General features: G+C 44.3%; 1 protein-coding gene across 2 annotated transcripts in view; it reads right to left on the bottom strand.

The window, feature by feature from the left end:
- SH3RF1 (SH3 domain containing ring finger 1) overlaps positions 1-25,663 on the bottom strand; it is a 154,476-nt gene that overhangs the window by 71,025 nt on the left and 57,788 nt on the right. For both annotated transcript variants that reach the window (XM_030564442.1, XM_030564444.1), the window contains exons 3-4: positions 13,031-13,306; positions 11,464-11,559 (exon numbers count right to left, since the gene is read on the bottom strand). In XM_030564442.1, coding sequence (XP_030420302.1) covers positions 11,464-11,559; positions 13,031-13,306 — 372 coding nt within the window. The remainder of the gene's footprint in view (positions 1-11,463; positions 11,560-13,030; positions 13,307-25,663) is intronic.

Below are 25,663 nucleotides of genomic sequence, written 5' to 3'. Positions count from 1 at the left end.
AGCAAATACCACAGACTGAAGGCCATCAGAAAGACTTTGTCATAAGCTGAGCTGAATGTGATGGTAGAAATTGACTGGTGTTAGAGAAGACACTCCCACCTGGCCAAAGCTCATGAATATCTCTCGAATACAGACAGACAAACTTCTCAGGTTAATATAGTTCATTATTTATTTGACGGAAAGGCTGAAAACACCTCAAAAGCAAATGTTAGGGAAAATACAAGTACTCAAATGTGCTAAGTTTGAAGTTTACAATTATGTAGTTAGCTCTAAGATGCTCCTGGATATACAGTTAGTAGCTGTGGCCAAGATTTTCTATCTTTCATAGGAAGAAAGGTGATATCTTTTCTTGTGGATGGTCTCTTCACTACAATTACCCTTGTTTTTCTCCCCTCAGGATCTAACTACAACATACTCTGTGTGGATTGACACATTAGAACTATTCAAAATTTAAACTAGTGTAAAATGTAGGAACCTACTTGTTATAGAAGGATAATCTTAGTTTCTGGGGGTTAAGGCATTGGATTGGGAAAAAACAATTTCTCATCTTTGTGTAACTGTTGTTCTTCGAGATGTGTTGTTCACGTCCATTCCAATCAGGTGTGTGCGCACTCACGTGCACGATAGCGGGAAGATTTTTCCCCTAGCAGCATCAATTGTCCTGGCGTCCCCTAGAGTCGTGCCTTCCTGGCGCTCAATATAGAGCCCTGTTGACCTGTGCGCTCCCCTACCCCAGTTCCTTCTTGATGGCTACTCAGGCAGAGGGGTAGCAGAGTGGGTATTGGAATGGACATGTACAACATATCTCAAAGAACAAGAGTTACGAGAAGTTGAGAAATGGTTTTTTTTCCCCCTTTCGAATGCTTGTTCATGTCGATTCCAATTAGGTGACTCACAAACCCAAATTTAGGTGGTGAGGTTGGAGTCGTCCACTGATTGGAGTACTGCTCATTCGAAGGCCGCATCGTCTCTGGCCTGCTGGATAATCGCATAGTGCATGATGAAAGTATGGATGGAAGACCAAGTCACTGCTCTGCAGATTTCATGAGTGGCAACTTGCACAAGGAACACTTTTGATGAAGCGCCCTGGTGGAGTGTGCAGTGATCAGAGGTGCGGGAAACGCTGCCAGGTGGTGGCACTCATGAATACAGGACGCTATCCATGAAGAGATGCGTTGTGATAATACCGGCAGAACTTTCATTCTGTCCACCACAGCCACGAATAAAAAACGGTTACCTACCTTTTCGTAACTGCTGTTCTTTGAGATGTGTTGTTCACGTCCATTACACATTAAGTGTGCGCATGCCGCATTCACGGACATTGGAAACGTTTCCCCTTCGCGGCTCCCATCAGGGGAGCCCCGCGAGAGTGGCACTTCCTGCTGGTGCCTATATACCCCCTGCCAACCTGACCCCCCTTCGGTTCCTTCTTGCCAGAGACTCTGACAGAAGGGAAGGAGGGTGGGAAGTATAATGGATGTGAACAACACGTCTCGAAGAACAACAGTTATGAAAAGGTAGGTAACCGTTTTTTCTTCTTCGAGTGATTGATCACGTCCTTTACACATTAGGTGACTCACAAGCTTACCATAGGAAGAGGGTTGGAGTCATGGAACACTTGATTGAAGCACAGCGCTGCCGACCGCCACGTCCTCTCTGGCCTGGTGATGGACTGCGTAGTGGGCTGTGAATGTGTGCATCGATGACCAGGTGGCTGCTTCACAGATCTCCTGAAGTGGAACCTGTGCCAGGAAAGCTGCTGAGGACACTTGAGCCCTAGTCGAGTGAGCCGTGATCACCGGGGCTGGCACTTGGGCGAGCTCATAGCACGTGCAGATGCAGTCCACAATCCATGACAATATCCGCTGCGCTGAGACAGGGAGTCCTTTCATTTTCGCCGCAATGACGATGAACAACTGTGTCAACTTGTGGAAAGGTCTAGTTTCCTCCAGATAGAACACCAAGGCCCTACAGACATTCAGAGTATGCAGGCTACGGTGACTTGGGTCCATATGTGGCAAACAAATGACCTGTCCCATATGAAATTGTGAGACTACTTTAGGGAGAAATTTAGGGTGTGGCCTAAGTTGCACTTATAAAAAAAACTGTATAAGGGGGCTCCGAAGTGAGGGCCCTCAACTCGGACACCCGCCGTGCGGACATAATGGCCACCAAAAAGCTACCTTCCAGGAGAGGTGAGTGAAAGAGCAAGAGGCTAGGGGCTTGAAAAGGGATCCCCACAAGCTTGGTCAGACCAGGTTAAGGTTCCAGGGAGGGACCAGAGGGCGTGACTAGGAAAACACCCTCTCCAGACCTTTCAGAAACTGGGCTACCATGGGGTTGGAAAATAAAGAATGCCCCAACTCCCCCAGGTGGAACACCAAAATGGCAGCCAAATGTACTCTAACTGAGGAGGGGGCGATATCTTGATGTTTAAGGTGCAGCAGGTATTCCAGATAACTGGAACGGAGGCCTGAAGTGGCTGTATATGCTTTGGTTCACACTGGCAGGAGAACCTCTTTCACTTAGTGAGGTATGTCACCCTCGTGGAAGGTTTCCTACTGCCGAAGAGAATTTGTCCCACCTAAAGAGAGCACTGGCTCTCCATCACATTCAACCACAGAGTTTTCACCCCATGAGATGCAGAGACTGCAGGTTTGGGTGGAGCAGGCGCTCATGGTCCTGCGTGATGAGATCTTGGTGCAGGGACAGGGCAATCGGATCGGCTACAGACAGCTCCAGCAAAGTCATAAACCAATGTTGGCGGAGCCAAGCTGGGGCGATGAGAATCATTACCGCCTTGTCTCTGCGAATTTTGAGGAGAACTCTGTGGATGAGCGGGAACAATGGAAAGGCATACTTCAGGCTCCCACTCCAAGGGATCGCAAAGGCATCTGCGACCGAGCCCGGACTGTGGTTTTGGAAAGAGCAAAACTGTGGGCATTGACTGTTGTCCATGGTGGCAAAGAGGTCCACTTGGGGAAAACCCCACTTCTGGAAGATCGATTGCAAGACATCCGGTCTCATCGACCACCCATGCATGCGGTACAACCTGCTGAGGCGGTCCACCAGTTTTTTCCGCTCCACCAGAAGGTATGACACTATGAGGTGTATTGAGCAGCCTATACAAAAGTCCCATAGGAGAAGGGCCTCTTGGCAGAGGCCCTTCTTGTTTATGTAGAACATGGCGGTAGCGTTGTCTGTCAGAACTGTCACGCTGTGACCTTCTAAAGCAGCATGAAAGGTTTGGCAGGCTAGGCGAACCGCCCCGAGCGCCTTTACATTGATGTGGAGCAACATTTTGCCCTTGGACCACAGGCCTTGCATCCGAAGGTCCCCCAAGTGCGCTCCCCAGCCAAGGTATGACACCAGCATCAGTGTGGGTTGCGGTGCAGCGAAGGGGGTCCCTTCACAAACTACCTGCTGGTTGAGCCACCAACGCAGGGAGTCCAACACCTGGACAGGGATCGCCACCACAAGGTCTAAGGGATCTCTGCCTGAGCGATACGACCGGGTTAGCCACAATTGCAAAGTCCTGAGCCATAGTCGAGCGTGTTTGACTACGTGAGTGCACGTCGTCATGTGTCCTAGGCAGGCAGCATCTGGCTGTGGTTGTGGGGAACCTCAGCACTGAGTCTATGGCACACTGGATGGCCAGAAATCTAGATTCCGGGAGGCTCGCTCATGCCTGTACCGAATCCAGGACTGCCCCCAGTGAACTCCAGCCTTTGCGTAGGTATCAAGGAGGACTTGGGCACGTTAACTAGAAGGTTCAGCCTGCAGAATACATCCAGTGCCAACGCCACATGGGAATGGACTTCCTCCTCGGACCAACCCGCGAGAAGCCAGTCGTCTAGGTACGAGTATTCTCGAATTTTCCTTTTTCGCAGAAAGGCTGCCGCTACCGACATACATTTCGTGAATGTGGGGGTAGGGGGCTGCTGCCAGGCCAAAGGATAGGACCGTAAACTGGTAATGGTGCTGGTTTATGGTGAACCACAGGAACTGCCGGTGAGCAGGATGTATAGTGGCATGAAAGTACGCATTTTTCATGTCGAGGGCAGCATACCAATCCCTCAGATCCAGAAACGGAATAATAGTGCCTATGGAGACCATGCGGAAGCGGACCTTGACTAAGAATTTGTTGAGTCCGTGAAGGTCTAAAATGGGTCGAAGACCCCACTTTGCTTTGGGAATAGGAAAATAACGTGAGTAAACCCTTTTCCCCTTGGATCGCACGGGATCTCTTCCACTGTCCTGACCTGGAGGAGCTTCTGTACCTGCATAAGGAGTTGCTCGTGAGAGGGTTCCCTGAAGAGGGATGGGAAAGTGGGGTGGGAGGGAAGGAAAGAGGAGAACTGAAGCATGTATCCCACTTGTACTGTATGTAAGACCCAACGGTCCGGTGCTATACAGGACCACGCACGGTAGAAGCGGGACAAGCGTTTCATGAAACAGGGAAAGATTCAGTAACTGGCTTGGTACGCTGTCCTCAAGTACACCTTCAAAACCCCTGCTTATTGGCAGGCTGCAGCTTGCCCTGGCCCTGGCCTTGGCTAGGCGTGTTGTTCCACCTCCATCTGTTGTCTCTACCTCTCCTATGATATGGCTCTTGCATAGGGCGGGGCTGGTATTGTCTTTGCTGAGGCAGCTAGGGCTTGAAAGGCTTCCTTTAAGTCACCAGGGTGTGCATTGCCAACGACTTGAGGGTTGCCCAGGAGTCTTTGAGGCTATGCAACCTGGCATCCGTTTGGCCCGAAAAGAGACCAGACCCTTCGAAGGGGAGGTCCTGAAGGGTATTCCGGACCTCTGGCTGAAGGCCTGAAGCCTGCAGCCATGCCGAGCGCCTCATCACCATTCCTGAGGTGATTGTTCTGGCTGCTGCATCCGCCAAGTCAAGAGAGGCCTGCAGAGAGGTCTTGGCTACCACCTGTCCTTCATCCACGAGGGCTACAAACTTAGGCTGAGAGCCCTGGGGCAAGAAGTCTTTAAATTTGGAAACTGCCGTCCAGGAATTAAAACTATGTCTGTTCAGGATCACTTGCAGGTTCACGATCCTCAACTGGAGGCCCCTAGAAGAATAGATCTTCCTGCCAAATGGGTCTAGATGTTTAGACTCCTTGGCCTTAGGAGCTGGGGCTTGCTGACCATGTTGTTCCTGTTCTGTTGAGACGACCCAGCCCCCTGTTCCTGACTGTTGAGACGACCGGCAAACAGGGGGCCGGGTGACAAAAGAGAAAGTCGTATCCCTTGGAAGGGGCAAAGTACTTCTGCTCTACGCCTTTTGCTGTTGGCATGCTAGAGACTGGACCGTCTTGTAGTTGGACTGGATCGTCTTTATGAGCGGGAACGCAATTCTGGAGGGGCCCTCGGGGCTTAAGATGTCCACCATAGGATCCTCCTGCTCTACTGCTTCCTCCGCCTGTAGGCCCAAGTTCTGGGCAACCTTGTGGAGCAGCTCCTGGTGCGCTCTGTGGTCAATCGGAGGAGGCCCCGACACCGCGGTGCCTGCCACAGCTTCATCTGGGGATGATGAAGAGGTGAGGGCCTTCTGCATCTTGTCTTCCAGCCCTTCTTGTCCTTCCTTGCATGCTGGGGGCCCCTCCAGGTCCTGCCTGACAGACTGCCTCCGGGACGGCACTGGGCTCAGTGCTGCTTCTGCTCTCCTTTGTTCCAGAGAAGAGTCTGGTGGTCTGGATACTGTGGCCTCCTTGGGCACGGAGGGGTGTCTGTGCAGGGACCAAGACCGATGCACCGAATAGCCAGATCTCAAGGCTCTGGAGGAGGGCCCCTGCTGTTAGTGATAGGTCCATGGTGTCCAAAAGGGCCACTGCCCTGGCAGGCCCCATTGGGGATGCCACGGGGCTTGGGCTCCCTGCTTGCTGGTGCCCTATGGGCAGAGCTGGAGCAGCCTGAGTCCACCTCAAATTCCAAGGACACCGACCTGGAAGGCCAAGGAAGTGCCATAGAACGGTGCCGACCTGGTCTGAACAAGAAAGCTCCATCAGGTTCAACCATGGAGCTTCCATGCCATGAGGTGAAGCGAGTCGAAGTCTGGATGTTGAAGACAACCATGATCTTGCGTCAGAAGGTCTGGGAAGAGTAGAAGGGCTTCCACGGACATGTCTAGGAGAGATATGTACCAGTGCTGTCGGGGCCAATTTGTTGCTATCAATATGACCTGAGCTCCTTCCCTCCAGATCTTGAGAAGTACCTTCTGAACAAGTGGTGTGGATGGAAAGATGTAAAAAAGAGATGGCCTCCCCATGAAAGGAGGAACGTGTCCACTCTGGAGCCCAGGCTCTGATTCTGGAAGGAGCAGAACTGCTGGCACTTCTTGTTGTGTCACACGGCAAATAGGTCTATCTGGGGAAAGCACCACATCTGGAAGATTGAGACCATGATGTCTGGGCGAAGGGACCACTCATAAGCATGAAACAACCTGCTGAAATAGTCCAAAAGCTCTTTCTGTACCCCGGGGAGGTATGACGCTTCCAGGCATATTGAATGTTTTACACAGAAGTCCCACAGCATGAGGGCTTCCTGGCACAGGGGAGAGGAGCATGCACCCCCAGTTTGTTGATGTAGAACACTGTGTTTCAGTTATGATGGACAATACAACAGCAATGTCCCATTACGTGTTCAAAGAAGGTCTGGCATGCCAAGCGCATCATTCTCAGCTCTCCGATACTGATGTGAATAGCCAGGTCTTCCTGAGACCAGAGGCCTTGGGCCCTGCAGTCTCCCAGATGAGCTCCCTGAGCCAAATCTGATGCGTCCATCACTAGCAACAGAGAAGGCTGCGGAGCGGCGAAGGGAGCCTCTGAGCACACCTCCTGAGGGTCGAGCCACCACAGAAGGGAGTCGATGACTAGGCGAGGCAGGGTAATGATCCTGTCCAAGCTGTCCCAGCCTGGGCGATACACTGGCGTGAGCCACGACTGAAAAGGTCAAAGCCTGAGTCAGGCATGCTGCATCACGTAGATACAGCCAGTCATGCGTCCGAGAAGCTTCAGGCAGTTTCTTGCTGTGGTGGTGGGAAACTGTGGTGCCTCGAATGATATGTCAGGGCCTGAAACCTTGTTTGTGGCAGGTATGCCCTGGCTTGGATCAAGTCCAGTACTGCTCCTATAAACTCTATCCTCTGGACAGGGGACACAGTCGATTTTGCTTTGTTCAGAAGGTGACCCAGGTTGTTGAAGGTGACTCTGATGAATCTGACCTGATTCTCCACTTGGGTCTTGGAAAGGTCCCTGATCAGCCAGTTGTCCAGGTACGGAAACACTTGTACCTGTTGCATGTGCAAGAACGCGGCGATGACTGCCATGCACTTTGTGAAAACTCGAGGTGCTGCTGACAGGCCAAACGGAAGGACTAGAAACTGGTAGTGTGTACCATTCACCACGAACCTTAGGTACTTCCTGTGGAGCTGAGTGATTGTAATATGGAAATATGCATCCTTCAAGTGGAGGGCGGTATACCAGTCAGCTGGTTCCAGTGATGGGATGATTGAGGCCGAAGAGACCATGCAGAACTTGAGTTTCTTCACGAACTTATTGAGTTCTCGCAGGTCCAAGATGGGCCTGAGGCCGCCTTTGGCTCTCGGTATAAGGAAATACAAGAAATAAAAACCTGTGCTCCTGAGGAATCTCCTCTATGCCCTTAGAGACAGGGGTGACTGCACCTACTGGATACAAACCTGCTTGTGAGAAGGGTCACTGAAGAGGGACAGGGAAGGCGGATGGAACGGCAAGAGGGTACAGAATTAGATGGTCTGAGGTGATACAGGACCATGCACAATAGAAAGGGGATAGTCAGGATGAGAAGGTAAGGCAGGATGGATCCAGCTGGGGATCTGGTGCACCATCCTTGACGGCACCTTCAAAAGGCCTGTTTCGGCCCAGAGGGTGGTTTAGATTAGTCAGAGCCCTGGCCTAAGGATGGGTGCAGTTGCCTTCTGCCATTCCTGTTCCTCCTCCATGAGCTGTCCTGACAGTTCTGCAGCTGGTAGAAGTGTGAAGGAGTGGCCTAAAATGTTTATGCTGTGTAGCCAGAGTATGGAGGCCCAGTGATTTGAGAATGGCTCTTGAATCCTTCAGGCTCTGCAGCCTTTTATTGGTCTTTTCAGAAAATAGAACTGAAGGGGAGGTCCTGAATCATTTGTTGGCACTCATATGGCAAGCCTGAGACTTGGAGCCAGGAGCCCCACCTCATAGCTATGCCTGTGGCCATCACACGAGTAGCTGCATCCGTTGCGGCCTGTAGCAAAGCCCTAGAAATGAGTTTCCCTTCCTCCACGAGAGCTGAAAACTTGGAGCAGGAGTCCTGTGGCAACAGCTCTGCAAAATTAGCCATTGCCCTGCATGTGTTGAAGCAGTACCTGCTGACAATGGCCTGCTGACTTGAAATGCGCAGTTGTAAGCCTCCAGTGGAGTAAACCTTTCTCTCATAAAGATCAAGCCTTTTCTCCTCCTGATTCATCGGGGAGGGTCCCTGGAAGCCCTGACGCTCACGTTGGTTGGCAGCACTGACAAGAGAGTCGGGTGTGGGATGCGTGTATAAATGCTCATAACCCTTGGACGGCATGAAGTAGCATCTTTCATTGCTCTTAGCCATAGGGGCAACAAGGCTGGGATCTGCCACAGAGTTTTCGTGGTATCAGAGATTATCTTTATGCGGGGCAGGACAATACGAGCAGGTCTGGAGGGGGCGAGGACGTCCATCATTTGATTTGCATCCTCCACTACCTCCTGTGCCTGAATGCCCATTCGCAACAATTGCGGCAGAACCCTGTTGTCCTCCTGGGCTGGGGCTGTGGCCATGTCATCAGCACTGATGTCATCCTCAACGCCGGAATAGCTGTCAATGCCAGAGTCTACACCAGTGCCAGAGTCGACATTGCCGCCAGTGCCAGGGCTACCAGGATCCCCGAGCCCGGTTGCACCGGAGGCATTGAGATGATGCGCAGGGTGGTAATGAGCCTACCCCCGACCCTGCCAGTGTCAGTGGTACTGGTGGGGGTACAAAAAAGGCCAAGGCCACTGACATCACCCTGGAATGAGACCCTTGGCTGAGACATTTGTTTTGATGAAAAGCTCAGGGAGTCCAAAAGGGCCATTGTGCTGGACGCTGCCAATGGGCCACAGTGCCGGGAGGTGGACCATCTGCTCCGACTCCTCTGGGACTGATAGCCTGACTCTGAAGTGTCTGAAAATGATGACTTTAGGGGAGTGGCACTTCTAGGCACTGAGCTTTCGCACCAAGGGCTCTAGGATTGATGTAGCTAGTGAATGTGCTCCAGTGCCAGGAAGTGGCGCGCCAGAGTCAGAGATCGGCAGGCCATCATAGCAGGCTTTCCTCTTGAAGGAGCCTGGGGAATGACAGGTGCCAACAACCTGCCCCATCTGGAAGGAGAGAATGGTGCCGAGAGGTGAAGCAGTTCTTGGGCCGCCTCAAATGCCTCAGGCGTCGAAGGGAGGTGCATGCAGCTCATGGCTCGGGCTTGGCGAGTGAGTAGGGTCCGGACTCAAGTGCCGTTCCATGAGGGCAGGAGTCGGTGCGACCATCATCAGTGGAGCAGCACTATTGTGGTCCGATACAGTTCTCACAGCACCAGACTCCTTAGGCCTAGCAGGGGGAGAGCGACACCTCTCCAGCCTCTTCTTGTTTTCCGGCAGCACGGTGCCTGAATGCAGCATATGAGCTGTGAGTGGAGCCGGGACAGTGCCGTATCCTTACCCAGCACCAGTGCTCGTGCTGATGGTGTGGAGAGCTCCACACAGAGGAGGAGGTACTTGGTGGACCCAGGGTTGGACAGGGGGAGGAGTGCGGCCTCCATCAACAGGACCTTCAGGTACTACCCTCTATCTTTTATAGTCCTGGGCCAAAAGGTCTTACAAATGGCACAACGATCCTTCTGATGGCCCTCTCCTAAATACTTTAGGCACAAGATGAGGATTGCTTCTGGGCATACTTGCTGCAGGCTTTGAAGCCTGGAGTGTCACCAGCATGCCCCAGTGTCGGGAGAGCATAGGAGGGGATTCCCCCTCACCAAAGGAAACTTATCTAACACTAACGAACTACTAACTATTAATGAACAATGGAAAACTAACAGAGAACAATATAAGAAACTGCTAAATGCGCCTGTCGAGACAAGAGCACAGGGAAGTTCCAGCTAACCATCACTGGCGGTAAGAAGGAACTGACGGGGTGGCAGAAAGACAGGGCTCTATATTGAGCACCATGAAGGTACGACTCCAGGGGGCGCCCAGGCCAACCTGACAGATGCTTGTAGGGGAAAAATTTTCTGGCTACTGTGCACGTGATTGGAATTGATATGAACAAGCAATCGAACAAGAACTAGCAGTTACACTGTGCTGCCACATTCTGTGTAACTTTATGTGAATTACTTAACCTATACCTCAGTTTCCCTGTCTGTAAAATAGAGATAATACTCACAGGAGTATTGAGAAGCTAAGTTCTTGAATGAATGTGAACTGCTCAAATACTACAGTGGTGAGTACCATAGAAAAGCTAATGTATAAATAAATGAAATTAAGCAGTGATGTGGGCCCAGCTCCCAGCTGAGTCACAGACTTCCTCTTTGTACTTGGGCACATCACTTAACCTCTCTCATTTCCATATCTATATGAGAGATATGGAAATAACATTTATTTTCTCCCACCCTCTGTCTTGTCTATGTAGACTCTAAAGTCTTCACAGCAAGGAGTATGTTTTACTATATATATACTGGCTTAGCACAATGGGACCTTAATGTCAATTGAGATCTCCTGGCACTTCTGCAATACAAACAATTATTATTACACCAGTGCTCCATAGCCTGTACTGGTTGCATTATGATTTTTCGATGGAATTTCAGGTGTTGGCTTTGTCCTTTGAAGTCTTAACTGGTTTGGGCCTATATACCCAAGAAACCACCTCTCTTCCTGTTTAAACTTACCACATTTGCAACCAGCGACAATCTCAGCTCCCAGATCTGAAAGAGATTTGAGGCTGTTTTACAGAAAGAGTTCTCAACTTTGAAATTCACTCCCTTGTTTGGTCCACAATAGCCTAAATTTGCTGACCTTCAATGATGCTCATTTACTTTGTTGTGGTGGGGCATTAAAGAGAAAGGGAAGCTTATTTTATACCTGATTCTTTCATTTTTTCTATTTTGTGAGCAAGTGTTGGTTGGGAAGGACCAGGCGCCTCGCAGGACACACAAGAAGGCAAAGTCCCTGCCTCAAAGGGTTTACAATGTAATATTAAATGTGACATAATGAACAAAGGCAACAAACAGTAGGGAGAGAAAATGGTGAGGATGCACATTCATTACATCAGCAAGTTTATGAGGTTACTCAGTTTACTCTTGTACATATATTGGATTAATATCATATGTTTTAGAATTATCGTCAGCATTTACAGTTTAGGCTTATTATAGGATGGCACAACTTTACTCACCTCAACATACGAAATGGGAAATATCCCTATCTTGTCAGCCAGCATTCCTTCAGCCCAGTTTTCATCTACTCGGCGAATCACAGTCAGCACATCGTCCTGTACACACATGAAGTAATTACGTCTCAGCTCAAATTAAGCTATTCATTTAATTTCTCTCCACAACACAAGCATCATCAGACAAAGGGGTACATTAAGAAGAATTCTATAGCAGGAGTTTCATTTTCACAATGTGAACCTGCAGTTTTTGGAATTAAAATAATTTCCAGTAGAGCTTCCTCATCTTGGTTAAGTCCTGCACAGCAGCCCAAGAACTAATCTCAGTCAGCTATTTTGGCTTCTCCTGAACAACAAACTGCCTGTTGTGCCAACTCTAGTGTATTCCATCAATCCCTGAATTGAATCTCAAACTCTTCTTACTTATAAGCTAGCTTGTTGCCCTCTGTTCCCAGCTGTTGCTTTTCTATTCATGTAAGAACATTAGCAAACTTAGAAAGCATAACTGACATCTCCATTGAAATACAGAGTTTTAGTTTTAAGCATGACTTCAAAGAACGTGTTATTTGCTCATTAAACTTATTTTGCCCTAGAAACATCATTAACTTACCTTTCACTGAAAGACTCAGAAAAGCAAGGAAACACTTGTACTGATATAAAATTGAAGATTACAAACAACGCACACACTACTTAAAAATCAAAGCTGCAATGCACTATAATAACTAGGCTGATTATCCTTAGGAACATTAACATTTTGTTCAGTAAAGGCTATTTTCTGTTCACATGTAGTTGCACTGGTCTCATAAGAAGGAGAGCTGAATATTTAAGGCCTCCTGCTTTTATAGTTTCAGGTGCTCTTTGCATTTTTAATAGTTGAGGGCTGTAAAGACATCTAACTAGTTCACATGTCTGATCTTGTAACATTTTTTGTGCTGCCTGGCAAAATTAATGTACTATAAATTTGTAGGTAACTGAAAAACACAGTCCCAAACTATGGTTAAGTATCTTTTAAGAGTACTCTTCATAATCCTGGTGTTCTTATTAAAACGCCATATCATTTCATACCTTCTAAGACAGAAAAATAATTCAAATAGGAACAAAAAAAAAGTAGACTTTTCCAAAAGGCAATTTTTATTCTTATGTAGTGACACAAAGCTTGCTGTTAGTATTAAAAATGTCCCGGATTAAATGAAAACTTGACAAATAGTATGAACTCTGACAACTAAAAATAAGTGAAAGTTTCCTCTGGACTGGGAATGCTTTAAATTCACAATTTAGACTCTCTCAAATTCAGAATGCATATTAAAGCAGTTAAAAAAGATGCGCTCTCAATTTCAATGGTGAAATCCTGAGAGGGGAAACAGTGTCAGTGGTTTAAGTGAGGAAACGAAGTGGTATATATTGAAGAAATCTCCTGTGAACTTACATATCCTTGGCTTCTAAACATGTCAGAGCTATCGAAGAATTTATAGGCAAGACTTTTAGAACAGAAACAATATAAGATAGTCTAAGTCAATGAATAATTATTCAAACAACATCCTTTCTTTTTTAAGTCATTTTTACATGTTTTTACCTTTGAAAATGGCAAACAGTCTTTGTCTGCTTCCTTGTCTTTCACTTCAAAGTCATAAAGTGCTTTGCACTGAGGCGGAGGTTGAGGTAAAGGTTTAATAATCTGAACGAAGTTGGTAGGAAAAAAGCCATGAACCCCACTGACTTCTCCGTGGTACCAATTTTCATCCACTTGCCGACGTAAAATGATGATGTCACCCTTATTGAATTTAAGATCTCCAGGTTCTTTTCCCTCATAGGTATACAATGCTTTGGCACATGGTAACTGAGGTATACCCTGAAGAAGATAAGTACTAAAATTAGTATTTTATCTGTAAACAGGTATGATAATGCTGTCCAAACATCTGAAAAGTGTTTTGAGATTGATAGATGAAAAGAATTATATAATAAAGCACAATTTATTATCTACAATAAAACCATGGCCAATTTTCACACTACTGATTCTAACAGAATTTCAATATGCTAAGTTAGAGAGTTAAAAGTTTAGCATAATGAGTTTGAGGGAAAAATGTAACTTATCCCTCACCAAAAAGTATGGTTAATATACAAATCTTTTTTTTTTCCCCAAGAATTCAGCACTAAAACAGCTTGCAGTGAATCAGAGTCATTAACAGCCAGTACTCTGAAGATTAGAAATAATAATGAGTTTTCAAAGACTCACAGAAACACAATTTGGCCAGAATTTTACAAAATAAAGCACGTATTTTTGTTTGCAGGCAACTAACGTGAATCTGTCCACCACTAAAGCAGAACATTTAACATTAGATTTGTTACCCTGCAGCTGGATTTTCTTCTTCTCTGGACTGAATTCACACAGAAATTACGAGTTTGACATGTGTTCTATACATTAAGTTTTTTTAAAAACATGATTTTGTAACAGGACACTTTTTTCAGGGCAAAATCCATTTGAACAAACAAAATCACAAATTCAATGGCATGCATAATATAATAAAGGATATTTTAGACTTAATTGTATTTCAGCATTATTGTGTTAATGCAAAAAAATGTGGAAAGCCTGCATGCACTTATCTGAAAAAACTGTCACTAACCTGAAGCCACTCCAAAATCTTTTTGAATTTATTAGACGTATAGAACTGAAGGGCTGCAAAGGGCCTTGAGAGGTCATCTAATCCTTTCCTCTGTGCTGAGGGAGGACCCTGCAGACCTAGACTTGACAGGTGTTTGTTAACCTGTTCTTAAAAACCTCCAATGATGGCAAATGGCAAGTGGCAAATATTCCTCTCCTCCCCATCTCTCCCCCCTCTCTGCCCTCCCACTCAATAGTGGTTATGCTGAAATCATGTCTTGGTAATTGCAACTGACTCATTAATGTAATATTATTTACTTGATTGCTCAGGATACTGGAGCTATGAATCATATACTATAGAGTGTATCATAAAGGCTAATGCAAATTAATCTGCAATCAAACATCTGGCTATGTTTTTTGTATGATGTTAGTGAGCCAGGCTGTAATCAAGTTTCTCAAAAGGTGGTTTCCCACATTGGATAAAATGGATTCTACTCTGTACTTTCAAAAAGAACAAAGTTCAATGAACTAAGTTCCTGTTCTCACTCAGACAGCCAGTGATTAAGGATAAATGGTTAAACGACTCGGAAGAGTAATAAAGCAAATGCCTTTTCCTTCTGTAACATCTGAAGGATAAAGTCAGAACAATTGATTTTGATTGCACAGCACTATTCCTTTGAGTATAAGATATCAACAGCCCACCAGGGCACTATATCGAGATTCCTCTCATTTGGATGATCTGAGATCCAAGTCATGGCTGAGGCCTTTTTGGCCTTTGCCTTTAACAACCTTTACCAACTGCTGCCCTCCCTCTAAACTCTCAGAGGTTGTTCATCAGGCTACAGAGCTCTGAATATCTGCTGAGATAGAGTTTGCATTTCACTGAGTCTTTCGCTTGGCTAAACATGAAAGGAGGGCTTAAGAAGAAAAATCTCTGCAGTCTACCTATACATTTGCAGCTGACATTTACCCCTACCAGCAACAATGAAAATAGTCTTAAAATGCATTTTAATTTTTTTTTTTAAAGATACTGTACCTAATACAGGTTTCTTACGGTTATTGCCTCAGGGTTTTTTTAAATAACAATATCTGAATTTCTATGCTATAGTTTATATTATACAAACTATTTTAATTATTTTTAACCAAGACAGTAAAATGGACATACATGTACCCAAGTCTTTAAAGCAAAGAAAAAAAACTAATCTAAGACAATACATAAATATAAACAGCAACTTTACGACATCATAAAAAGACTCCTATCATATGCTATTTGCATTTGTTATGTGTTGTCTGAGAGAGAGAGAGAGAGAGAGAGAGAGAGATTAAGTATAAAATCTTGAACAGTAAAACCCCTCTGGCAGAGGCTACTTCTCCAACCTCATATATTTTGTCTATGGAACCTACAGGTTCACAGATTTTCCACTTTTATATTTACTCCATCTTTCTTAAGTCACCTTATCTTTACCTTTACTCTTAGCTACCATTTTGAAATTGATAATTGGCAATTGTATGTTTCTTTCATAACCTTAAAGCAAGCTATATTCTAAACTTTGTCAGTATAATAATTAGAGGTGTGATTTTTATGGCATTTCTATATGGGCAAAATCCCCAGTGTAGGTGCAGTTATAACAATATAAAACTGGTTTTGTCAGTATAGATTGTTTCACTTGGGGAAGCGAAATAAGCCATACTGGCAAAAGCAGTATATTTCTGGTATAAACTGTGTCTACAGTAGGAAGTTTTACCAGTATTGCCATACCAGTAGAACTATACCAGCAAACCTTTTCTAGCATAGACTTGGCCTTAGTGACTCCTTCCTATCCACACTATCTTGCTCAGGTAAACCTGAAACTTTGTCTCTAGCTCAGGGGTGGGAAAAAATTTTGACCCGAGGGCCACATCTGGGTGGGGAAATTGCATGCTGGGCCATGAATGTAGGGCTAGGGCAGGGGGCTGGGGTGCAGGAGTGAGAGGTGTGGGACAGGGTGCGGGATGGAGTGCGGTGTGCAGGAAGGGGCTCAAGGCAAGGGGAACGGGCACAGGAGGGGTGCTGGGTGTAAGAGGGGGCTCAGGGCAAAGGGTTGGGGCACAAGAGGGTGCCATGTGCGGCGGGGGCTCAGGGCAGGAGGTTGAGGTGCAGGAGAGGCTCAGAGTGTGGGCTTCAGCCCGGCGTTGCTTACCTGGAGTGGCTCCTGGGTGACAGAAGCCCTCCCAGAAGCAGCTGCCACCATGTCCCTGCGGCCCCTACAGGGAGGGAGGGGGTGCAAAGGGCTCTGTGTGCTGCCCTTGCATGCAGGTACCTCCCCCGAAGCTCCCATTGGCCGCAGTTCCCCATTCCTGGCCAATGATCACCAAACAAAAATTTGGCAAAGAGTGGGAAAAAGTCATGAAAGGTTTGTGAATATTTTCCCCAATGTTTTTAACCAGTTCTACAGAAATGAGTAGGAGTCTTAAGGAGTGCAAATTTCTTTGGACACAACTTTGATTACAGTTACTGTGTTTAACAGAAGTAACTCTATTAGCAAGTACAGAAAAAAATGACTAGAAAATGGAGACTACTTCATGAAAAAATAACTGTAAATCAAGCGAGACCTGGTTTGAAGCTCTATGTTAATTTAATCAAAATTCGTATCTGTATGGCTATTTAAATTTGCAAATGGTACACAACAGTCAGTCATTTGTGGGAAGCCTAGTTTAGAAAAAAGTGGGAAGCAGCATAAGAAATAAACAAATAAAAACCAACCCCATTGGCCAGTTTTTTAAAGGAGCTGAGCTCTTGCAGCTCCAATCAGTGAAAACTGTAGCTGACCGCTATCTTTGAAAATCAGGCAATGTTTATTATTACTCAGTTCAGATAAAGAAAAGTCTCAATGATTGCTGGTTAAAATTTCTGTGTAGGGCTGATGGGATTCTAGTTCCACCTAACCTGATTCTTCAAGGTAAATTACAAAATTTCTCTGTGTTCCTGTATACCACTGCATTTGACAACTTATATCAGTACCTTTAAATGTAACGTCGATGTGACACACAGAAATACTATTTCTTGGCCGCCATCACCTGACATGGTAGAGAGTTACAAAAGTTAAATTCTCTCATCACATGACAGGTGTCAGCATCCATGGATTCCTGTGGCTAGATGACATTACAGATCTGATTGCCACACACGCTATCATCAGTTAACTTGGCTCTTGATAGCATCAGAGCAACTCCATGACATAGGATATCTAGGGGTTCCCTGAGCATAACACAAGGATAGACTTTCTCCCTGCAGATAAAAGGAACTGATTTCAGAGTCAAGGATGCACTTTAATGGAGGGAATCATGGTCTGAAGTTGTGAGGTCAATTCTCCCTGTCCTGACTTACAGATGTGATATCCACAGTGTAGCTAGGATATCAGTTTGCCAAAGCCCTGTGTTGTTCTGTTTGCCTCTGCTGCATCTGGTATGCATAGAAAAGTCTTGCTACTATTTCTCCCTGGCTGGACTCAGACAGAGAATGTCAGTCTACAGCGTGTGAAGAGGTATGATCCCATGCCAACATAGCTGTGTTAGCAGAAGCCCCTAACACAGATGCAGTTTTACCAACATTACTGAGTTTTTACTGTTTTGCTCATGGGAGGAGGTTTAATATACTGATACAAAGCATAGCTTTGCCAGAATAACTGTGCCACACTAGGAGTGCTTTGCTGATACAGCACACTGGTAAAGTGTGCCTAGTGTAGACATAGCCAAAGTTTGTCAAATGCAATTATGAAAAAACCTGTGACCCAAAGGTGTTTTGGAAGTAAAAGTTAGCTATTAAGGATACGAAGGCACTTCAGAATTTGCTACATGAAGGCTTAAGAATCAAACCTCCTATTTCACTAGGAGGGTGGTGAAGCACTGGAATGGGTTACCTAAAGAGGTGTAGAATCTCCATTCACAGAGGTTTTTTAAGGCCCAGCTCGACAAAACCCTGGCTGGGATGATTTAGTTGGGGTTGGTCCTGCTTTGAGCAGGGGGTTGGACCAGATGGCCTCCTGAGGTCCCTTCCAACCCTGATATTCTATGATTCTAGGCCCATCTATGCAGATGGTAACTATTGATGGCACTGTTCAGTTCATAGGGCAGATGGGCTGATAATATCCATAAACAAAGCAGATTTATTTAATTCTATTTATACTGGAGGGTGAGTGAGATAGAGTGGTGTCTTGCCTATTTTACCAAGGTACTCACAGGACCATGGGGTCTGTAGCTTAAAGAAGGATGGCTGATAGGAGAGAAGATGGTGTTTCTGTGCATAGATTTCTTTGGCAGATTACCACTGATAAACTTCATAAAAATGCATTTTGTAAGAAGTGATTTGAAAGAGCAAGAGTTTGCTCCATGCTTGAAAGGAGACAGAGTAAGTTCCAGGTGTAAGAAAATGTACAGAAAAAGGGCAAAGATCAGAGTGGCAGAAGAACTCAAAGGTGTGGGTAGGGTGGAAGCTTAGGTAGATTCAAGTGAGAAACAGGAGGAGAAGGAAGACATGAGAGGAGATACAACCATGAGCAAACTCTCACAGAGCTTTAAAAAAAAAATGTAAAGTTTGAACATGAAGCAAAAAGTAAGAGGAAGCCACTGGAAGTCTTTGAAAATGGAGTGAATGGGTCTGAGTCTTGTGAAAAAAAGGTCTCTTTAGTCTTTCTAACTTGCTGCTGCTGAGAGAGGCAAGAGAGGAGGGAGGGAGTAGGGTTGCCAGCACATGACATAATCTTTAATTCCTGGCGACTCCAGGACAATCCTGGAGGATTGGCAACCCTAGCAGGGAGGCCTACAGAAGAGGAGGTGGCAGTATTCCAAGGAACACTATCAAGGATGACAGGATAAAATTTTATCTACAGTAGCTTAAGCATTGTATATTTTATTTTCCATGGTCTTTGAAAGTTAATTTATTCCCCTCAAAAGCCTGCAACCACCAAAATTGAAGGGACATTGTCAACTTGCAAAAAAAATTGTTCTTGTCTGAATTTGCTTTTTAAAACCAAACTTTGTTATAAAATAACTGCTGAGATTTCAATAACTTAAAGAAGAAAAGTCTCCTCCATGTCTTTACTGTGAGCAGTGTCATTTTTGCTATTTTATTAATGACCAGTTGCACTTCCTGCCCCTTACACTAGTATAACAAGATTCTGACAGACTGACCATACCCCAAAATATACTGAACAAACTTCAGGAAATTCAGATCAGTTATTGATAGGGTCCTACCAAAATCACGGCCATGAAAAATACGTCACGGATGATGAAATCAGACCTCCTCCTGTGAAATCTAGCTATTGGAGAAGATGGGAGGGCCAGAAACAGGGGTGTCCCAGCCTGGGGCTCCTACTGTGTACCCAGCTCCAGCTGCTAGTCCCCTCCAGCCTGGGAGGGTCAGGACTTAGTCTTCGCCTGCACAACTGCTTTTGGGGGAGTGAGGGTGGGGAGCTCAGACCCACCTTCAAGTACCTAGCCCAGCTGCAGGAAGCTCCGGGACTGCTGCTCAGTCACGGAGCTTCCTGCAACCAGAGCATGTTGCCAGAGGTGGAGGTGAGTCTGATCTCCTCCCCCCTCCAGTCCCCATCCCCGCTGCTGGGAGCACCCTACGGCCAGAGTAGTTACTTAGAAGTGGGTCTGATCTCTCTCTGAGTGTGGCCATGCAGCGGAAGCATCACCGGGAACCTCTTGCAGCAGAAATCAGGGTGGCAATCCCTCGACTCCCCCACAATAGCCTTGGAGCTGCTCCCCCCCACCCCAAATAAAAAGCTTTTAGGTCAGGACCCTCATGGTTACAACCCCATGAAATTTCACACATAAACATCTAAAAATGTGAAATTGACTAATTTTCAAATCCTATAGCTGTGAAATTGACCAGAATGAACCCTGAATGTGATAGGGCCTTAGCTATTGAGTCAAGTTCAACCTTACTGCATTAGGGTTTACACCTTTGGAGTAGAGTCTATTACAAATACAATTGTGTATGTGTTGTTATGGAATTGTATGTACCTCCTCTAGTAGGGAGGAGGGAATGCAGGGTCAGTTATCAGCCACTGAAGCCCCTGGGGGAGACACGCGTATATTAGTTCAAACTGGATTGTTCAGAGACCCACGAAGACAAGACTTTCGGATACAAAGCCTGAGTTTAGACTGATTCGTGGTCTTCTTCCTGATCCAGCAAATGGACAAGTCCATGGACAGCCACAATCCTTCGGGGAGGATTTCAAGGACATGGGTACTGGGGCCTCTTAAGACTGTGTGCTTGCTCTGAGCTGAAGCTCTGATGAACTGGTAACCATAAAGAAACCCCTAGTGTGGGGTGATGACTGGTTAGCTTATTAGAAAACGTGCAGGTTTTTTTTAATTGTTTTTAATGTTTTCTCTGTCATGCTTTTTACCTTAAGAATAAAAGAGACATGCATAGTAAGTGTTGCATGGTAACTTATATCTGTAGCAATCACTCTGTTATCAGTCTCTGAAGAGAAGAGAAGCGCATCTGCTTAGGCAGACTGTCTTTGCTGGGAAATACACAGTAAAGGCAGGAAACTGTTCAGCTGAGAGATACCCTAGTCAGAAAGAAGAGAGATCTATGTCTCCACCCAGGAGAAGCAACAGCTGGGGAACTGGAAGCCTGAGAGTGGGTCCCCTGGCTGGATCACTGAGGGAAAATACAGGTGCAGTTGCTCTTAGCTGTGACAAACATTGCTCACAAAATCACTGATCTTGGGGGCAAGGAGGAATATGTAAGTTCTTTGCCAGGCCACCAGGATAAGAGGGGGTTAACTAGAAAAATAGAAGGAAAGCTCTTGCTAATTCAAGTTTGGGATCCAGGAACATGCCTTTTTCTGGGACCCATGCCTGAGACTAGGAGTTACCGGAGCTTGGTAGTGATAGTCAGGGAAGTCCCAGTCTTTTCTCACGAGACATCTGCATGGAGACATAGCTGTGGGGTGGGATTGTCTTCATTCCCTTGAGTCTCTTGGAACAAAGTTAACATTACAATGATGTACAGAGCTAGAAAAACCCATTTGCCTATTGTGGAGAGGAAAAGTTGCAAATTTTAGCTCTCCTTATTTTATACATAAATGTACATACTCTACGTGCACAGAATAAATGACACGCTCCATTTGATATTTACTATTTCTTGTTCTTTGAACTCCTTATGCTTCAAAGTGAGAGACTGCTTGAAATAAATTTTGTTTGAACACATTTTATGGTATTCTACTTCAAGTAGCTTTTGACAAGGCAACTAATTCTGACTGAATAATATATTTCCCCTCAAATATACATTCCTGTGCACTCATTATAACAAAAGAATAGATGAACACAGAAGAGTGTTATATTGATGTTTTTTCCTTGTGCAGAAAAGTTCAAATTTGCACCTTACATGAAGGTCAGCCAGGCTGTAAAACCATTACTCCATTTCCAGGCTAAGATAATTCGACTGTGGGAAGCTGCTAAAGCAGACTCAAATCTGGTACTGTATATTGAAACAGTGTACTACATTGCAGTCATTCTAATAAATCTTTCTTGCACTACTCAAAAGGGCATAATTGAGCCTGGGGATATTAGTGTGTGAGAACACAACTTAACTGTACAGGGCTCAGAGTATGCCATGGGCTCCTCATGGCTGATATATCATATGAGATGATGGCAACTCAGCCATCACTATCCTGTAACACTTTCAAAGTGTAGCCTTTTTAATAATCAGTTTTTAAAAGGAAAAGGTTTGTTAATTTTATGCAAGAAGGCAAAAACACTACTTTAAAAAAATCAGAAGTTTGGATTAAGAAAATGAATGATGAGCAAAAAAATGCTTTCTTGACCTCCAGGAAGGATTGTCAAAGTACTTGCAAGTAAAAAACCCTGATTGATATCCCATTAATTTATTAAAATCCAAATAGTAATCTTGATTAAATACATTAATGTTACAACACTCCACTACCTCAACTTGTAGTAACTTGCATCTGTTTACCATTCTCTCAGTAAAGTAATATTTCCTTTGAACCAGATTCTGTTCATCTTATGTTGATTAGTACCTTACTCTATGAACAATTCCAGTGATTTCAACGTACCACTCAACCCCATTAAGGCTGGCAGAATCTAGCTTTTATATTTTTCTTAAATATGTTGCCTATTTCTGGTCTGTCCAATAGTCTCAACTGGATCATGATGTTTATGTTTTACCATAACAGTTAGTTCAAAATACTTCAGTCATGTCACTTAATTTTTCTCATCCTTGTAATGCTGTAGCACAGGTCTTAGCAGGGGAGATGTGCAGGGTGGGCAGACAAAGCAGAGGTAGGTAACACATCTGAACAGAAGTGTTATAAAACTTTTCTTACTTCCTTTCAAATTTTACTTGTTTCCAAATAAGATTTTCGGTGTCACATCTGAACAAGGGTAAAAAGTGATGTGAAAAAGGAAGCTTACATTCAAGAGAAGGGCTTGTTGTCTGTTCCTGCTATAGAAAAATCACAAAAGCTTAGTTCCTGAGACAGCCTGCTCGGTTTGCACTGCTTACATAAATACTGCCCCTACAGTTCATTTCAATTGCTGACATTTTTTGTAACTGGCTAATTACGCAAACAGAACAGATCCACAATGCCACCAAAACTAGAAGCTATTTTAACTACTTAAAAAAACAGTTGTTCACCACCTATGTTTGTAGTACTCCTGAAAGATGAATTTTTAAAAAGAACAAACCATTAGTATGCAGTTCTAACACAGATTAAATTTCTCTGTTTACAGATACTTTCATCTGGGATTTTCTTCTTTGATTACACAGACAGCCTCATACTGCACTTAAATAGCCACAAAATAGTAGACATTAATTATAATATGGTATTTTGTCTTTCAACATCATCTGGACAAGTGCTTCCTCCTATACACAAACAAGTTCTCTCACTGCAGAAGGCAGTTCTTGTCATTTTTAGCATTTTGTCAGACAAGTTCTCCTAAAGGTTTTCCTTTCCCCTTCCACCTTGCGCTAGCAAAGAGTTTGGTGTTCTCTTCATAAAATAAATTACATCTGAAATATAGGTCACTGTTGCATTCAGAAGCTCCAAAATTATATTTACCAGTCCGTACATTCTGTTCAAGAAATATTTAATACATTTTTATTCTCAAACTGTATACAGAAATAAGGATGAAGGGGGCAACTCTCTTCTTCTTGGCTGTGACCAAGGCACAGATGAGACATTGAACTGGAGAACCAACTAAAAGCATCATTTTTCCTGTTGCAATAGGCAGTTAAAAATATGATCCGTCACACTTAATCTGTATTAACTTGTTCACAAAGCCAGATGTACTTATATTTTTCTTGTACTTGTTCATACAACAGAAAAAAGTTTGTAACCCTAATGAATGACACTTGAGTGCTGTAGGTTCTGGTCAAGCGCAGCATGATGAAATGGTTTAATCAACAGTCTGTTTCTTCTTGGAAAAGGTTATTACAGCTTGTGCATAACTATGAAACAAAGAGAAACAGGTTACTCACCCTAATGGAGTCTTTTTAGCCTTTCAAAGGTGTTCCCTTAGCACTGAATGTCCTCTTAAGATGAAACATATTGAACATACTTTGGGTACACACTCCTGTAGCCAGGGTGGTTTGGTCAAACAAAAACTTGTAGTGCAATTTAGAAGGGACCCTCCTCAGCACTGGAGACTGATAGATCTAGGAGAGGTATTGACTGAGGAGTCGGGAAGTACACTGTCAATTACAAGGGGGACATTCTGGAGCATCCAAATATTACTTATGATTGCCCAGATTTGTTCCTTTTGAGTGGTGTGCATTTACCTATATTGGTTGCAGTATTTAACTTACTCATATTATTTGGTTCCAGTAATAGCAGAAGGCTGGGTGTGTGGTGGAATGCCAACCAAACAGCTCCTGGTGAATGCTGATTTTGAAGAATGGAAATTTAATTGCTGTTTGAGTTTGGACAGAAGGTAGGGGAGGTACTTCTCTCTCAGAATTGTGGGATTCGATGTAGAGTGGGGACTGAAAGACTCACTAGCAGAGATGGCCTGGAGTTCATCTCCATGGTGGCTCTATCTTGATGCTGATGGAATAGGGCTTTTGGTTCAAACTGCGTGTCGTTTCCTGGGTGGCCAGATAGCATCACTATCTGGATAACTCTTTTGACATGAGTGTCTGCCAATCAGAACAGATTGTGGCTCATGATAAGGTGAAGCAGCTACTGTCACAATTTTCTGCAAAAACTCTTTCCCACCTTCATTTGTTTACATTGTTATTTATTTATTAAAATTATGACCTTTCTGCCATAAACTTTTTTTTTTGAGAGTGGGGAGGGAGGAGAATTCCCTGGACCATATAAACAGGTATCACCCCTTACCCCCAGTTTGCTTGCTGGAAGGATATATAGTGAGTTCATTAACTTTCCTAAAAGGTATGGTCCTAAAAATGTTAATATTTCAGGATGCACAGAGCATACTCAATATGCTTGTGTTTATATGGCCCCATTAGTAAGTCTTTACTCATTCAGGGTTTTAGATTAATCTCGAAACGTAGTGATAATCTGACAATTTTAAGAAAAAATGGAACTGTGAAGTTTCAATATTACAAAGAACTTGTAACATCTAAGAATGGTAAATTAAGCTTCCAGGTTTCCATCCACATGATGACAAATTAAAAAATTTTGTATTTAGATATTTAATTTTACATGAGCCCCAGAAGGCTGAAAAATAGAACATCCCAGTGCTCTCAACACTTTCTGTGAAGCAATAAAATGTTTCTCACTAGAAGTAAGTGAACTCTGAAACTTTAAGAAAAGGTACCACCACTGTATTCAGACCTGTTCTAAAACCTGTTCTTGTCAGATAATGAAATGGCTTGAATAAAATGACTTATGACTAGAATGAACTAAGGACTAAAAAATTTTCTGAAGGAAACATTCTGACTCTGCATTGGAAGGAAGATGCCCAAACACATTTTGTGCACCTTTAATTTTTCTGACTACTCTTCATAAATGTCTATAAATTCTCATTGACAAATTCCAGCATTTGCACTTCTTGGCTTTGAATTTTCTAGGAAGCAGAGGATTAATTATCGTTCTGACATTAATAGTGAGTGGACAGAGCAGAATTTGTTTGAGAAAAACAACTTGTTTGAAGTACTGATTTCTAATTTGGAAAAAAAGTATTTAATTCTACTACCCAATTGTGATGCATGACAATGAGAGACTGAAGCTAAAACAGGTTAAGGACCAAAAGTTGAAGGCTCTTTATCCTTCTCTCTGAACTACTGATTCTACCAACGTTTTTGGGATCTCCCTCAAAAACAGAACTGAGCAGTGCTACCTTAAACTAATCTAGCTTTAAGATTTACCCATGAGTTTGGCCAATACCATCATAGACATGAACTCTACCTCATGAGAGAGTACCCCTTGGTCCATGCCTGTGACCAGGACTCCTAAATGGGCTTCAGCTCCACATCCTATTTTAGTACCTCTCTTCAGAGCAAGAAAGCTTGTTTATTTCTGAATTGGCTGTGTGAATTTCCTCAAAATAGTAAAAGATCAAAAGGATTTTAATTAAAAACAAGATTTATTAGAAAAAAAATTATATTAAAATAAAAATAGATAAGGT

Source organism: Gopherus evgoodei, chromosome 5, assembly GCF_007399415.2.
Source record: "Gopherus evgoodei ecotype Sinaloan lineage chromosome 5, rGopEvg1_v1.p, whole genome shotgun sequence".
Classification (NCBI taxonomy): Eukaryota; Metazoa; Chordata; order Testudines; family Testudinidae; genus Gopherus; species Gopherus evgoodei.
The sequence above is the reverse complement of the archived record's forward strand: the minus strand, read 5'-3'. Positions and strand labels throughout refer to the sequence as shown.